Source organism: Palaemon carinicauda, chromosome 24 (genome assembly GCF_036898095.1).
Source record: "Palaemon carinicauda isolate YSFRI2023 chromosome 24, ASM3689809v2, whole genome shotgun sequence".
NCBI classification, from domain to species: domain Eukaryota; kingdom Metazoa; phylum Arthropoda; class Malacostraca; order Decapoda; family Palaemonidae; genus Palaemon; species Palaemon carinicauda.
Genome location: NC_090748.1, coordinates 78,271,912 through 78,289,354, shown reverse-complemented (window position 1 = coordinate 78,289,354; position 17,443 = coordinate 78,271,912). Strand labels below are relative to the sequence as shown.

The window sequence follows — 17,443 nt, the reverse complement described above, 5'->3', positions numbered from 1 at the left end:
TCTTGTTTGCTTCTCTAACCAATGTGTAACTATTTGGCTTTCCACTCCTACACTTGATAGGTTATCACAGATACTTATGCAGTTTCTGAATCCATGTGTTCATACTTGGCAATTCAAAACTCTTAGCTACAGTATCTAATACATACTCTACATCCTCATTTCTGATTCTAAAACCATGGCCTCCATGTACCTCCTCATATCCATCCCTTTTCTTCCCCACTCTGCCACTCATGTCTGCCCCTATAATAATTAACTTCTCTTCCTCTTTCACTGTTCTAATAGCAGCCTCAAACTCGTCTTGAATAATTCTTTTTCTTGTTCGTGACAACCTATCCGAGGAGCATATGGTGAAATTATAATTATCATCTGATCCCCTAATTATCATTTGGGATCTTTAAAAGCCCATCATTTATCTTTACTTCGACCACTTTTTTTCCCAGATTACCTATTATGACCCCAACTATTTCTTCCCTCTTGTAACCCACTGTAATAATTTTTACCAGTTTCCTTTTCCATTTAGTCTCCTGCAGACATAAGAAATCTATCTTTCTCCTCTCCATCACATCAATTATATATCCCTCAGTCTTCCCGTTAGTGTACAGTACACCAACATTCGAAGTACCCATTCTGATTTTCCACTTAACTGAATAAGTGGCACATTATTAATTTCTTCCTGTAACAAAGCTGACTTGAAGGACAGAAAAACAAACTTGGATTTGTATTAGCTTCTTTAATAACACAAAACATCTCTTTAAAGGAAGTCTTAGTGTGGGAAATATCAAGTTTACTTTTTATTTTGATTTATATTTGGTGTAATCATAAATTAACTTTACCCTGTAATTATTTATAATTTGGTTACAATAATCTGTCAAACAAAATGTTTTCTCAATTAATGACGCCCAGTTTCTTGCCAACTGTTTTGAAGGCTTCCACTGTTCGATCTATTTCATCAAAAGAGTGAGCTGCTGATAACTGAACTCTTATACGGGCCTTTCCTTTTGGGACAACAGGAAAACTGAAGCCAATGACATATATACCCCTCTCTGTTGAAAAAATTAAAACAGTACAAGAATGATTTGGTAAATATCAAGTGTACTTATGCATGTTATGGTAAAATTTTACTATACACAGCCTTACTATAATGATGCATCCAAAGAAATTTCATAAATATTTAAACATGAATTATTCCATTAAATTTAAAACAAATTTTTAATATCTAAATACTTGTGTGAAATTCAAAAAATTTTATAACTTGCAAGAACTGTCTGATCAATTTCTTAATCTATAGGTTATTGGTAATAATGTAAGGTTCTGTAATTTTCAAGTCAAAGGTTTGTATAAAAAAAAGACCTGAGTTTAAGTTCTTTAAACCATTGATATTGTCTCCTAGCAAGCAGTTGGATAGATATGTTTTAATACTGTCTGCTCTCAACCAGTAGTACAATATAGATTCTTCATTTTATAGGCAACAAATATGTCTGGCATACATAATATAGACAGGTGGTGAAATGAAAATATTTTGTAACTGAATTATCCAGTCGGCATTTCCAAATACAGAATTGACCGAATTAGTAGCACGAAGGTATTCTTAATGTTTAAACCATTATCTCCAGATTCATCAAGGAGTTGAGGCACTGAATATCTCAAAAAAGACCTGGACAGCTGCTCAGAACTGGTCAATCAATTAAGTAAAATGGATACCCAAGATTTGTTCTTGCATGGATACAAACAGTCATTTGTTCCAACACAAATACTTACCTCGAACTACTTTCTTAGGAGTTACCTGTAATCTCCTCTCTACCGACCAGAGTTTTATGTAGTATTCCCTACACCCGTTTTCTATGGAGGGCTAACCTGGGAGTAAGAGAACGTGCCCCGAGGGTAGCCTTGAGCTAGGTCGGCGTCAGCTTGGGTCCCATTAGCCAGTAAGTTCTCTGGTTGCGACGTGATACCATCACGCCGCTCTTGTCTCTTACGACCCTTTGTGTCAGACTCGTGTGTCCCGCGTGGTTACCGCGTGGTATCTCTGTGCTTATCCCTTGTGTTCTTGCGTGTTCACTGCCCTTCCTTGTGCTTTCCAAGTGTATTCCTTGTTGATTCCCTTCGTTCCTGTGCCTTGTGGTTGTGTGCGATGCAGCAGATCCGCCGTTGTCCTGGGCCTAGAGCTGGAAAGTCGTGTGGAGCGTTCCTTTCCAAGCCCGAAGTAGACCCTCACTCCCTTTGCTCTTCCTGTAGGGGCAGGATGTGCTCGCCATCGGATACGTGCATTGAGTGTGTTAGTTGGAGTGAGATTCAGTGGGTGCGTTACGGCACTAAGAAGGAGTCGTCGAAACGTTCGCCCTGGAAATCTAACATCTCTTCGCCGTTACCGTCACGGCTTCTGTCTCGACTTCCCCTACCCAGAGTAGGGGACGAGGTAAGTCCGTTGCGGGGAAAGAGCCGAGGGCCCTTCCCCAGGAGTCTAATGTTTGTGAAGTGGGGGTTGCTGGGTCTTCTCAGGCTAGTGGGGGGCCTGGTATTGCTGTGTCTGGGGGTTCTGGAGACTCTGCCCTTGTGCTTGGGGGCACGTTTCCTCCGACGACCCCTTGTGGTGTAGTAATGTTGTGCCTGTTTCTTCGCCCGCTTCGTGGGCCTGTGTTTCAGGTTCTTCAGCGGCTGGTGACGCCCAGGGTAAGTTGGACTCCACGGTAAGTGAGCCCTTCGGGTGGAGGCTCCCTAAAACGCCAGGTAGGTCCCCAATGCGGATGGAAGAGGGGCTGGATACCTGGTTCCCTAGTGTAGTGCGCCAAACCTCTTTTCCAGCTCCTCTGACGGCGGTTCCAGAGACCTTCCTACAACCCTCGACCTCTGGTACGCAGCAGGTCGCGAAGCCCTCCGTAGCCCCCGCTTCTGCCCGTCGTTCGGGTGGTACAGTTTCGTCGGGCTCTTCAGATGAGGAAACGAGGAGGAGACATCGGCGACGGAGGGAGCGGTCCAGGAGCAGGCGTTCCCGCTCAAGATCCCGTTCGAGGTTCAGTAGAAAAGGGTCCCAGTCTCCACGGAGGAAGTACAGGAGTAGGAGGTCCCCCGATGGTGATTGGGTCTTCGTTCCCCGTAAGTCTGAGTTGCAGCGTTCCCCGGACCGGCACTCCAGGGATTTCTCGCCGCGAAGGCCATCCTCCAGACGCAGATATGACCCTCGCAGGGAGAAATGCGAGAAGGCCGCTTCAGGCAGGCGTAAGGCCGCGAAGCTTCCGGTTCACCCCGCCAAGCGGGGGGAACCATGCTTCCATACGGGCAGCCTGGCCGAATCAGTACAGCTGGTTCGGCCCTCGGACTTAAAGGAACGGTTCCCTCCGTCGGGTCAGCCCACGGGATCTGCGTCCTCGTCCCCCAGAGAGAATACACGAACGGTAGTCCTCGCCGGCACGGCGATGCCAGTTCTGACCCCCGAACCTGGTGCGGAGGTTCCCGCGGGGGAAGACCGGTACCACCGCAGGGGAGTGCCTGTTGTTCCAGAACCGAAGCGCCCGGTGGGAGTGCCCGGTGACCCGGCTCCTCGGGATCAGGCGGAAGGTACTGCTGACGGTAGAGAAGGTTCCCCGACCGAGGACTCGGCCTATCGGAAGGTTATAGGCCTGATTCGAAGGCATCATCGGATTGAGGAACCGGTCCCAACCGATGAGGACTACTGGAGGTCCAGCCTGACCCGCTTGATGCAGGCACCCGTCCAACAGAAAACCTCCCTGGCCCTGCCTGTGGCCCGAGATCTCGTCCTGGGACGGGCTCATGTTGATAGAGTTGTGGCAGGCAATGCCGAAGCTCCCAAAACGCAGAGCTCCTCGAAGTTGCTCCAAGGGCTCAAGACACAGAGTAGGTTCTATGTGCCAGAGGGACAACGATCGGGAGCCTGCCCTCGACGTACTGGGACAGGGTGCCCCGGAGGACAGAGCCTCTTCAGCCCCGATTTGCTTTTCGCAGTCGGAGGCTGCGATGACGGAGGAGATGTCGAAAGACTTGGTGCACGTCTCCTCTTGGTTGGACTGGTGGGCTTCCACACTGGTAAGGTGTTCAAGCCACATATGACTTAACGGACCCGGAGCAGCAGAACCTCCTGAGGGAGCTTATCATCTCCGGGGGCAAGACCCTGAAGTTCCTTACTTATCAGTCCCTTGCCCTTTCAGCGAATTGGGTTCTTCGCAAAAGGGACACTATTCTGGCGAAGCTTTCCCGGAAGGTCCCAGACAGGGAGGCGAGGGCCATGAGGAGCCTTCCTGTGTGGGGTGACTCTTTGTTCCCCTTGAAAGAGCTAGAAGAGATTATGGAGAAGGTGGCTAAACGAAAGGGGGAGGTAGAGTGGGAGGCCCCCTACTCCTGCCCAAGCCTCAGGTTGGGGGATGCCTCAGACTACATTGGCAAGCATGGAAGGCTCACGAAGCAGAGCCCTGGACAGTATCCGTACTGAAGGAGGGGTACAGGCTACCGTTCTTAACGGAACCCCCGCCTTTAATTCCGGCCAGCCTGTCGGAGTGGCTGGCACCCAAGGACCCGTTGAAGAGGGCGGCCCTTCAAGAAGAGGTGTCCACGATGTTGGAGAAGGGCACCATGGAGGAGGTCCTGCACCCAGGACAAGGTTTCTACAGCCGACTGTTCCTGGTAGAAAAGGCGACGGGGGGGTGGAGACCGGTGATAGACCTGTCAGCTCTCAACAAGTTTGTGCGAAAGACAGATTTCAAAATGGACACTCCGAAGTCAGTCTTGCTGTCCTTGAGGGAGAAAGACTACATGATGACCATAGACCTCAAGGACGCATACTTCCAAATCCCGGTCCACCCCTCAAGCCGGAAGTTTCTCCGGGTGAAATGGGGTACCCAGATCCTGCAATTCAAGACCCTCTGCTTCGGGTTGTCGACAGCTCCCCAGGTATTCACGAGAGTCTTCACGACAGTCTCGGTGTGGGCTTAACTGGAAACCATGTATGGTTACATGTCATATTTACAGAGTGATCTTCTCTTTTACAGTGTACATGTGAACAAGTGCATTTTCAGGTAGTATGCAGATTTGTCCTGGGCCTTGAAGGTCACCGTAGTGAAACCTTCATGCGCCAGGTCGAGGTAGATCCGCACCCATTATGCCCGCACTGATGTGGTAAACAGTGTTCTTTTGATGCACTATGTGATTTTTTGCAGGAAGTGCAAAGGGCCTGATTGCCTGGCTATCCGTGGCTGCGGTCTCCATTTTTAACGGTCTGCAGAACAAACTCACTTAACGCCAAGAGGTCTACAACTGATCTCCGGCCTCCAGAAGCCTTGTTGTTGACTTCCTGGAGAGCACCCTTCTTTCCCATGGTCTGGACTCCTGCCCAAATGGCAAGGTCCTTGATCCCTAATGAAAGGACGATAATGTCAGAGGAGAGCTGGTGGACAGGCCGCAGTATGCAGAGCATATTACGTCCACCATTCCGCTCAGATGTTACCACCTTCTCCCTCTGGATTGTAGGCATTCCCCAAACTGTGATGCTGTAGGAGAATAACTCACCCTAGCAGGGCAGCCTCGCATCTTTCCTCTTTGTCTCCTGTGTCCTCGGCCCTGTTTATACAAAAAAGGCGCCTGCCGTCAAGTTAAGTCTTGAAGTGGACTGCACAGGGTAGATATAGTCTTTTGACACAACTAAAGAGCCTGTCTCGCTATATAGGCTAAGATTTCTGTTGGTCGAAGGTGGATGAGGTCTGGAGTTGCTTAAAAGGGAATCTTGGCTCACCTCTTTCTCGAGCACCATCTCTAAATCCTCCATCGGTAACAAAGAGGGACCCTTGATAAAGCGTTCCTCAGCTGCAACACCTACCTGAAATTTGGAGGCTACAGCATCGCACGTCTTTCGGACCGAGTCGGCTCACTGGTTGATAGCCTGATGGCTGAGGAACTCCATGGCCCTAGGGCCCCATTTTGAACAACGTCCTTAAAAACCTTGCGCTTGTTGGAGTCTGTAAGGTCCTCTGCGTTTGTAAGAAAACGGGCAGTTCCTGACCATTGGTCCGTCCACCCTGGAGGCTGCCTGGTGGGTCGCCATAGCCGTGCTCTCCATACTCAGTACGTTGGGAGCCACAAAGTCAACGGGTTGGGAGGTCAACTGTTCCATCGTGATACAATGTGTTAGTGCGAACACCATAAGGTAAGGGGTAGGGGAATGCCCCTTAGGTCTTATAATATTTCCATTGGGGTACAAATACCGGAGGATTGATCTTAGCAACTTCCCCGCCCTCAGTGAATCCTTCCTCGCTGAAATCTCGGCATCTACTCTGTTCAGGCCTTCCGAGGCCACAATAGACCAAGGAAGCTCTAATCGTGGCCTATTGGCCCAAGGGTCGAACAAAGGCTATCAACGGCTGTCTTCCTTCCCTTGGGGGGGGGGGAGGCAGCGAGGTGCCTCACCAAGACACCTTTCTGATGGTGGCGAGTACCTGTAGGAAGCTGGACTCCGGTCCGCCCTCTCTTTCAGGGGCCCTCAGACAGGCTGGCTGAGGGAGCGTGCCGTCCGTCATAGTCACATTTATAGATATCATCCCCCTCTGACACTATACCCGACTAATGTTGTGGGTGGTCGAAGTCAAGTTAGGATCTCGCTCTTCTATCCGATATGGGGAGCAGCAAGATTTAGAGGAACCCTTCATTGTAATTACGGGGAGATGCTGTAGCCTCCAAGACCCAATCTTGTGTATGGACTTCAGAACCTTGCTGTCTCAGTATGTACATGTATCCCAGCTGGAGGGTTATAGGAGGCACACTTAAGTGTGTCACCTACGGGGGGGCTCATATGGATGGTGGGCTCTGAGCAGACGAGATCAAGAAAGATAAACTATCTTCCCGGTTCTGGAAGAAGACAATCCAACAGTGTCTCCACCAACCTCTCCTTGGAGGGAGAAACAAGGAAGGCCACCACAATCTCAAGGCATCATTAACCTGAAAACTGGGTTCATTTCAAGAGGAAGGGAGGGAGCGTACCGGGGGAATGGGAGAGAAGCCAGGATTTCTTCAACCTTGAGTAAGACCCCATAGAGAATAATTACTTTTCAACTTCCTCCTCTTGCCCTCCACCTCCCACTGGGAAAATGGCCAATTCTAACCTTCATTGCAGCCTGGCAGCAGGAGTGTCCTCTGCAAGCCAGGCATAAAAGGCAAGGATCTATTTCCCTTTTTGATATAACGGTGCCGCGCTGCATTTACGACCTGACTCCCTGGACAAGTCTGCACCTCCGATGACTTAACCATCTGAGACAGTCACTCACAAACAATAAAAAGAGATAGCAAAAAAAATTAAAGCCGCCAGTATTTCAGTCGGTGAGAATGTCCATTCACACCAATGGCTGAAATCAAAGTGATTTATCAGTGAGCAAGCAGGGGTGTGGCGCTTTCCTCTACTGATTGGTAACTACCAGTCAGTTGTTTACACCTAGTAATAAAATTTTAATAGCCGAGTACTCCAGCTTCACTGTTATCTGTCCTATGCAAAGTACAAAGGCTTGTATGCTATTGAAACAAATAACAGTATTCACAGTTATGTACAGTAATAGCAAATATAGGACAACATTCACTATATATAAGAGGGGGAAGTTATACAAGTGAATTTTAAACCACTGTGTAATAATGAAACTTTGTCTTTAATAAAGCCAGTCCTTTACAGTATTTGGGGTTAAATGATTTTTTTTTCTATCTCGCAGCCTCTAAGAGTATTGTAGTATTTATTTGAGGATATTCAAAATTTATCAGTTAACCAGCATGAATGTTAAGGGATAATTCATTTACACTTTTGCAATTGTCTCATAATACACATACAAGACCATTTTTATTGTTGAAAACTTTATTATTATTATGCAATCATTATTTTTTGGTTGTCATGGATGTGCTAAGACTCAGTGGTTCCCAACCTTTTTTTCAGGCGACCCCAATCATGCTCCTCAAGCATTGACCGCGACCCCACTAGTTTAGTTGTATAAGTATTATTATATATTACTAGTTGTTGACTGTAAAAGTAAAGGACCGTCAAATATCCTTCTATAAAAGGGGTACTATAAGATTGGAAAAGACAAAACTAACATCATTAGATTTTGATATAGCATTATAAATTTTAAGGTTTAATATTAATCAAAAACCCCACTTCAGGAATAATATTTCATCACATTCCACAGAAACAAACTAAAAGTATATATAAATGTTTTCTGCTTAACGGTAAACTGATTTTATTGGGAGCCTTGGGCCTGGATCATGAGGCTAAGTTTCTCTATTCGTGGTTCAGTCTTTGAAAGAGGGTAGGTAGCAAGGAAAGTAAAGGGGCAAGGAACAAGGAGGAGGAGGTGTAGAGAGGAGGGGAGGGGTCGAGGAAGGAGTAACAAGGAAGAGAGGTCTAATATATTTGCAAATCGCAGTGAATAAGACAAAGCAGAAACGAAATAATCAATGATATACAGCACTCGAAATCTTGCCAAAACAACAACCTCAGAAACCATTCACATAAAATCCTCCAAATCTCTTAACAACTGCCAAAACAATAACATAAAAAACCAGCGACATAAAATCCTCCAAACCTCTAAAAAACTGCCAAAACAACAACCTAAACACCAATGACAAAATCCTCCAAATCTCTAAACAACCACCAAAATAACAACCTCAAAAACTAATGACTAAAAATCCTCTAAATCTAAACAACTGAAACTACAACCTCCAAAACCAATGACATAAAATCCTTCAAATCACTAAACAACTGTCAAATAACTACCTAAAAACCAGCGACATAAAATCCTCGAAATATCTAAACAACTGCCAAAACAACAACCTCCAAAACCAATGACATGAAATCCTCCAAATCTCTAAACAACTGCCAAAACAACCACCTCCAAAACCAATGACATAAAATCCTCCAAATTTCTAAACAACTACCAAAACAACAACCTTAAAAACCAATGATATAAAATACTCCAAATCACTAAACAACTGCCAAAACAAAAACCTCCAAATCCAATGACAAAATCCTCAAAATCTCTAAAATGCCAAAACAACCTAAAAAAACCAGCAACTTAAAATCCTCCAAATCTCTAAACAACTGCCAAAACAACCACCTTCAAAACCAATGACAAAATCCTCCAAATCTCTAAACAACTGCCAAAACAACCACTCCAAAACCAATGACATAAAATCCTCCAAATCTCTAAACAACTGTCAAAACAACAACCTCAAAAACCAACGACAAAATCCTCCAAATCTCTAAACAACTGCCAAAACTACAACCTCAAAAACAGGCGACATAAAATCCTGTAAATCGCTAAACAACTACTAAAATAAAAACCTCCAAAACCAATGACATAAAATCCTTTAAATCTTTAAACAACTGTCAAAACAGCAACCTCAAAAACCAATGACAAATCCTCCAAATCTCTAAACAACTGCCAAAACAACAACCTCAAAAACCGGCGACATAAAACACTGCAAATCTCTAAATAACTGCCAAAACAATAACCTAAAAAACCAATGACATAAAATCCTCCAAATCTCTACACTGCCAAAACCTAAACCTCAAAAACCAATTAAAAAATCCTCCAAATCTTTAAACAACTGCCAAAACAACCTCCAAAACCAATGACAAAATCCTCCAAATCTCTAAAGAACTGCCAAAATAACCACCTCCAAAACCAGCGCCATAAAATCCTCCAAATCTCTAAACAACTGCCAAAACAACCTCCAAAACCAATGACAAAATCCTCCAAATCTCTAAACTGCCAAAACAACAACCTAAAAAACCAGCCACATAAAATCCTCCAAATCTCTAAACAACTGCCAAAACAACAACCTCAAAAACCAGCGACATATAATCCTCCAAATCTCTGAACAACTGCCAAAACAACCACCTCCAAAAACCAGCGACATAAAATCCTCCATATCTCTAAACAACTGCCAAAACAACAACCTCAAAAACCAAATACATGAAATCCTACAAATCTCTAAACAACTGCCAAAAACAACAACCTCAAAAACCGGCGACATATAATCCTCCAAATCTCTAAACAACTGCCAAAACATCAACCTCCAAAACCAATGACATAAAATCCTCCAAATCTCTAAACAACTGTCAAAACAACAACCTCAAAAACCAATGGCAAAATCTTCCAAATCTCTAAACAACTACCAAAACAACCACCTCTAAAACCAATGACATAAAATACTCCAAATCTCTAAACAACTGCCAAAACAACAACCTCCAAAACCAATAAAATGAAATCCTCCAAATCTCTAAACTACTGCCAAAACAACCACCTCCAAAACCAATGACATAAAATCCTCCAAATCTCTAAACAACTGCCAAAACAACAACCTCAAAAGCCAGCGACACAAAATCCTCCAAATCTCTAAACTACTACCAAAACAACAACCTCAAAAACCAATGACGTAAAATCCTCCAAATCTCTAAACTGCCAAAACAACAACCTCAAAAACCAGCGACATATAATCCTCCAAATCTCTAAACAACTGCCAAAACATCAATCTCTAAAACCAAGGACATAAAATCCTCCAAATCTCTAAAAAACTGTCAAAACAACAACCTCAAAAACCAATGGCAAAATCCTCCAAATCTCTAAACAACTGCCAAACCACCACCTCCAAAACCAATGACATAAAATACTCCAAATCTCTCAAAAAACTGCCAAAACAACAACCTCCAAAACCAATGACATAAAATCCTGCAAATCTCTAAACTACTGCCAAAACAACAACCTTAAAAACCGGCGACATATAATCCTCCAAATCTCTAAACAACTGCCAAAACATCAACCTCCAAAACCAATGACAAAATCCTGCAAATCTCTAAACAACTGCATAAACAACAACCTCAAAAACTGGCGACATATAATCCTCCAAATCTCTAAACAACTATCAAAACAACAACCTCAAAAACCAATGGCAAAATCCCCCAAAATCTCTAAACAACTGCCAAAACAACAACTTCCAAAACCAATGACATAAAATACTCCAAATCTCTAAACAACTGCCAAAACAACAACCTCCAAAACCAATGACATAAATTACTACAAATCTCTAAACAACTGCCAAAACAACAACCTCAAAAACCAGCGCCATAAAATCCTCCAAATCTCTAAACAACTGCCAAAAACAACAACCTCAAAAACCGGCGACATATAATCCTCCAAATCTCTAAACAACTGCCAAAACATCAACCTCCAAAACCAATGACATAAAATCCTCCAAATCTCTAAACAACTGTCAAAACAACAACCTCAAAAACCAATGGCAAAATCTTCCAAATCTCTAAACAACTACCAAAACAACCACCTCTAAAACCAATGACATAAAATACTCCAAATCTCTAAACAACTGCCAAAACAACAACCTCCAAAACCAATAAAATGAAATCCTCCAAATCTCTAAACTACTGCCAAAACAACCACCTCCAAAACCAATGACATAAAATCCTCCAAATCTCTAAACAACTGCCAAAACAACAACCTCAAAAGCCAGCGACACAAAATCCTCCAAATCTCTAAACTACTACCAAAACAACAACCTCAAAAACCAATGACGTAAAATCCTCCAAATCTCTAAACTGCCAAAACAACAACCTCAAAAACCAGCGACATATAATCCTCCAAATCTCTAAACAACTGCCAAAACATCAATCTCTAAAACCAAGGACATAAAATCCTCCAAATCTCTAAAAAACTGTCAAAACAACAACCTTAAAAACCGGAGGCAAAATCCTCCAAATCTCTAAAAAAAACTGCCAAAACAACAACCTCCAAAACCAATGACATAAAATCCTCCAAATCTCTAAACAACTGCCAAAACAACCACCTCCAAAACCAATGACATAAAATCCTCCAAATCTCTAAACAACTGCCAAAACAACCAAACCTCCAAAACCAATGACATAAAATCCTCCAAATCTCTAAAAAAACGCCAAAACAACTACCTCAAAAACCAACTATATAAAATCCTCCGAATCTCTAAACAACTGCCAAAACAACAACCGCAAAAACCAGCGACATATAATCCTCCAAATCTCTAAACAACTGCCAAAACATCAATCTTCAAAACCAATGACATAAAATCCTCCAAATCTCTAAAAAAAAAACTACCAAAACAACCACCTCCAAAACCAATGACAAAAAATCCTCCAAATCTCTAAACAACTGTCAAAACAACAACCTCAAAAACCAATGGCAAAATCTTCCAAATCTCTAAACAACTACCAAAACCACCACCTCTAAAACCAATGACATAAAATACTCCAAATCTCTAAACAACTGCCAAACCAACAACCTCCAAAACCAATGACATGAAATCCTCCAAATCTCTAAACTACTGCCAAAACAACAACCTCCAAAACCAATGACATAAAATCCTCCAAATCTCTAAACAACTGCCAAAACAACAACCTCCAAAACCAATGACATGAAATCCTCCAAATCTTTAAACAACTGCCAAAACAACCACCTCCAAAACCAATGACATAAAATCCTCCAAATCTCTAAACAACTGCCAAAACAACAACCTCAAAAGCCAGCGACACAAAATCCTCCAAATCTCTAAACTACTACCAAAACTACAACCTCAAAAACCAATGACGTAAAATCCTCCAAATCTCTAAACAACTGCCAAAACAACAACCTCAAAAACCAGCGACATATAATCCTCCAAATCTCTAAACAACTGCCAAAACATCAATCTCTAAAACCAATGACATAAAATCCTCCAAATCTCTAAACAACTGCATAAACAACAACCTCAAAAACTAATGGCAAAATCCTCCAAATCTCTAAACAACTGCCAAACCACCACCTCCAAAACCAATGACATAAAATACTCCAAATCTCTAAAAAACTGCCAAAACAACAACCTCCAAAACGAATGACATAAAATCCTGCAAATCTCTAAACTACTGCCAAAACAACAACCTTAAAAACCGGCGACATATAATCCTCCAAATCTCTAAACAACTGCCAAAACATCAACCTCCAAAACCAATGACATAAAATCCTGCAAATCTCTAAACAACTGCATAAACAACAACCTCAAAAACTGGCGACATATAATCCTCCAAATCTCTAAACAACTATCAAAACAACAACCTCAAAAACCAATGGCAAAATCCCCCAAATCTCTAAACAACTGCCAAAACAACAACTTCCAAAACCAATGACATAAAATACTCCAAATCTCTAAACAACTGCCAAAACAACAACCTCCAAAACCAATGACATAAATTACTACAAATCTCTAAACAACTGCCAAAACAACAACCTCAAAAACCAGCGCCATAAAATCCTCCAAATCTCTAAACAACTGCCAAAACAACAACCTCAAAAACCAATGACATAAAATCCTCCAAATCTCTAAACAACTGCCAAAACAACAACCTCCAAAACCAGCGACATAAAATCCTCCAAATCTCTAAACAACTGCCAAAACAACCACCTCTAAAACCAATGACATATCCTCCAAATCTCTAAACAACTGCCAAAACAACAACCTCAAAAACCAATGACATAAAATCCTCCAAATCTCTAAACAACTGTCAAAACAACAACCTCAAAAACCAATGGCAAAATCCTCCAAATCTCTAAAAAACTGCCAAAACAACAACCTCAAAAACCAATTTAATAAAATGCTCCAAATCTCTAAACAACTGCCAAAACATCAACCTCCAAAACCAATGACATAAAATCCTCCAAATCTCTAAACAACTGCCAAAACAACAACCTCCAAAACCAATGACAAATTACTACAAATCTCTAAACAACTGCCAAAACAACAACCTCAAAAACCAACGCCATAAAATCCTCCAAATCTCTAAACAACTGCCAAAACAACAACCTGTAAAACCAATGACATAAAATCCTCCAAATCTCTAAACAACTGCCAAAACAACAACCACCAAAACCAGCAACATCAAATCCTCCAAATCTCTAAACAACTGCCAAAACAACCACCTCCAAAACCAATGACATAAAATCCTTCAAATCTCTAAACAACTGCCAAAACAACAACCTCAAAAACAGGCGACATATAATCCTCCAAATCTAAACAACTGCCAAAACATCAACCTCCAAAACCAATGACATAAAATCCTCCAAATCTCTAAACAACTGTCAAAACAACAACCTCAAAAACCAATGGCAAAATCCTCCAAATCTCTAAACAACTGCCAAAACAACAACCTCCAAAACCAATGACATGAAATACTCCAAATCTCTAAACAACTGCCAAAACAACAACCTCCAAAACCAATGACATAAATTACTCCAAATCTCTAAACAACTGCCAAAACAACAACCTCAAAAACCAGCGACATATAATCCTCCAAATCTCTGAACAACTGCCAAAACAACCACCTCCAAAAACAATGACATAAAATCCTCCAAATCTCTTAACAACTGCCAAAACAACAACCTCAAAAACCAGCGACATAAAATCCTCCATATCTCTAAACAACTGCCAAAACAACAACCTCAAAAACCAAATACATAAAATCCTACAAATCTCTAAACAACTGCCAAAAACAACAACCTCAAAAACCAGCGACATATAATCCTCCAAATCTCTAAACAACTGCCAAAACAGCAACCTCCAAAACCAATGACATAAAATCCTCCAAATCTCTAAACAACTGTCAAAACAACAACCTCAAAAACCAATGGCAAAATCTTCCAAATCTCTAAACAACTACCAAAACAACCACCTCTAAAACCAATGACATAAAATACTCCAAATCTCTAAACAACTGCCAAACCAACAACCTCCAAAACCAATGACATGAAATCCTCCAAATCTCTAAACTACTGCCAAAACAACAACCTCCAAAACCAATGACATAAAATCCTCCAAATCTCTAAACAACTGCCAAAACAACAACCTCCAAAACCAATGACATGAAATCCTCCAAATCTTTAAACAACTGCCAAAACAACCACCTCCAAAACCAATGACATAAAATCCTCCAAATCTCTAAACAACTGCCAAAACAACAACCTCAAAAGCCAGCGACACAAAATCCTCCAAATCTCTAAACTACTACCAAAACAACAACCTCAAAAACCAATGACGTAAAATCCTCCAAATCTCTAAACAACTGCCAAAACAACAACCTCAAAAACCAGCGACATATAATCCTCCAAATCTCTAAACAACTGCCAAAACATCAATCTCTAAAACCAATGACATAAAATCCTCCAAATCTCTAAACAACTGCATAAACAACAACCTCAAAAACTAATGGCAAAATCCTCCAAATCTCTAAACAACTGCCAAACCACCACCTCCAAAACCAATGACATAAAATACTCCAAATCTCTAAAAAACTGCCAAAACAACAACCTCCAAAACGAATGACATAAAATCCTGCAAATCTCTAAACTACTGCCAAAACAACAACCTTAAAAACCGGCGACATATAATCCTCCAAATCTCTAAACAACTGCCAAAACATCAACCTCCAAAACCAATGACAAAATCCTGCAAATCTCTAAACAACTGCATAAACAACAACCTCAAAAACTGGCGACATATAATCCTCCAAATCTCTAAACAACTATCAAAACAACAACCTCAAAAACCAATGGCAAAATCCCCCAAATCTCTAAACAACTGCCAAAACAACAACTTCCAAAACCAATGACATAAAATACTCCAAATCTCTAAACAACTGCCAAAACAACAACCTCCAAAACCAATGACATAAATTACTACAAATCTCTAAACAACTGCCAAAACAACAACCTCAAAAACCAGCGCCATAAAATCCTCCAAATCTCTAAACAACTGCCAAAACAACAACCTCAAAAACCAATGACATAAAATCCTCCAAATCTCTAAACAACTGCCAAAACAACAACCTCCAAAACCAGCGACATAAAATCCTCCAAATCTCTAAACAACTGCCAAAACAACCACCTCTAAAACCAATGACATATCCTCCAAATCGCTAAAATACTGCCAAAACAACAACCTCAAAAACATTCGACATATAATCCTCCAAATCTCTAAACAACTGCCAAAACAACAACCTCAAAAACCAATGACATAAAATCCTCCAAATCTCTAAACAACTGTCAAAACAACAACCTCAAAAACCAATGGCAAAATCCTCCAAATCTCTAAAAAACTGCCAAAACAACAACCTCAAAAACCAATTTAATAAAATGCTCCAAATCTCTAAACAACTGCCAAAACATCAACCTCCAAAACCAATGACATAAAATCCTCCAAATCTCTAAACAACTGCAAAACAACCACCTCCAAAACCAATGACATAAAATCCTCTAAATCTCTAAAGAACTGCCAAAACAACAACCTTCAAAAACCAGCAACATAAAATCCTCAAAATATCTAAAATGCCAAAACAACAACCTCCAAAACCAATGACATAAAATCCTCCAAATCTCTAAACAAACGTCAAAACAATAACTTAAAATACCGGCGACATATAATCCTCCAAATCTCTAAACAACTGCCAAAACATCAACCTCCAAAACCAATGACATAAAATCCTCTAAACCTCTAAACAACTGTCAAAACAACAACCTCAAAAACCAATAACAAAATCCTCCAAATCTCTAAACAAACGCCAAAACAACAACCTCAAAAACCGGCGACATATAATCCTCCAAATCTCTAACAACTGCCAAAACAACAACCTCAAAAACCGGCGACATATAATCCTCCAAATCTCTAAACAACTGCCAAAAAAAACTCCAAAACCAATGACATAAAATCCTCCTAATCTCTAAACAACTGTCAAAATAACAACCTCCAAACCAATGACATAAAATACTCCAAATCTCTAAACAACTGCCAAAACAACAACCTCCAAAACCAATGACATAAAATCCTCCAAATCTCTAAACAACTGCCAAAACAACAACCTCCAAAACCAATTATATAAAATCCTCCAAATATCTAAACACCTACCAAAACAACAACCTCAAAAACCAATGACATGAAATCCTCCAAATCTCTAAACAACTGCCAAAACAACAATCTCTAAAACCAATGACATAAAATCCTCCAAATCTCTAAACAACTGCCAAAACAACCACCTCCAGAACCAATGACAAAAAATCCTCCAAATCTCTAAACAACTGCCAAAACAACCTCAAAAACCAGCGACATAAAATCCTTCAAATCTCTAAACTACCACCAAAACAACAACCTCAAAAACCAATGACATAAAATCCTCCAAATCTCTAAACAACTGCCAAAACAACAATCTCCAAAACCAATGATATAAAATCCTCCAAATCTCTAAACAACTGCCAAAACAACCACCTCCAAAACCAATGACATAAAATCCTCCAAATCTCTAAACAACTGCCAAAACAACAACCTCAAAAACCAAAGACAAAATCCTCCAAATCTCTAAACAACTGCCAAAACAACAACCTCAAAAACCAGCAACATA

General features: G+C 41.4%; 1 protein-coding gene across 2 annotated transcripts in view; it reads right to left on the bottom strand.

The window, feature by feature from the left end:
* Positions 1 to 710: 710 nt before the first annotated feature.
* The window catches only part of Gcat (Glycine C-acetyltransferase), a 690,239-nt gene continuing 673,506 nt past the window's right edge, over positions 711 to 17,443 (bottom strand). For both annotated transcript variants that reach the window (XM_068347822.1, XM_068347821.1), the window contains one exon: positions 711 to 1,043. In XM_068347822.1, the coding sequence (XP_068203923.1) occupies positions 886 to 1,043 (158 nt within the window). In that variant the 3' untranslated portion in view covers positions 711 to 885. The remainder of the gene's footprint in view (positions 1,044 to 17,443) is intronic.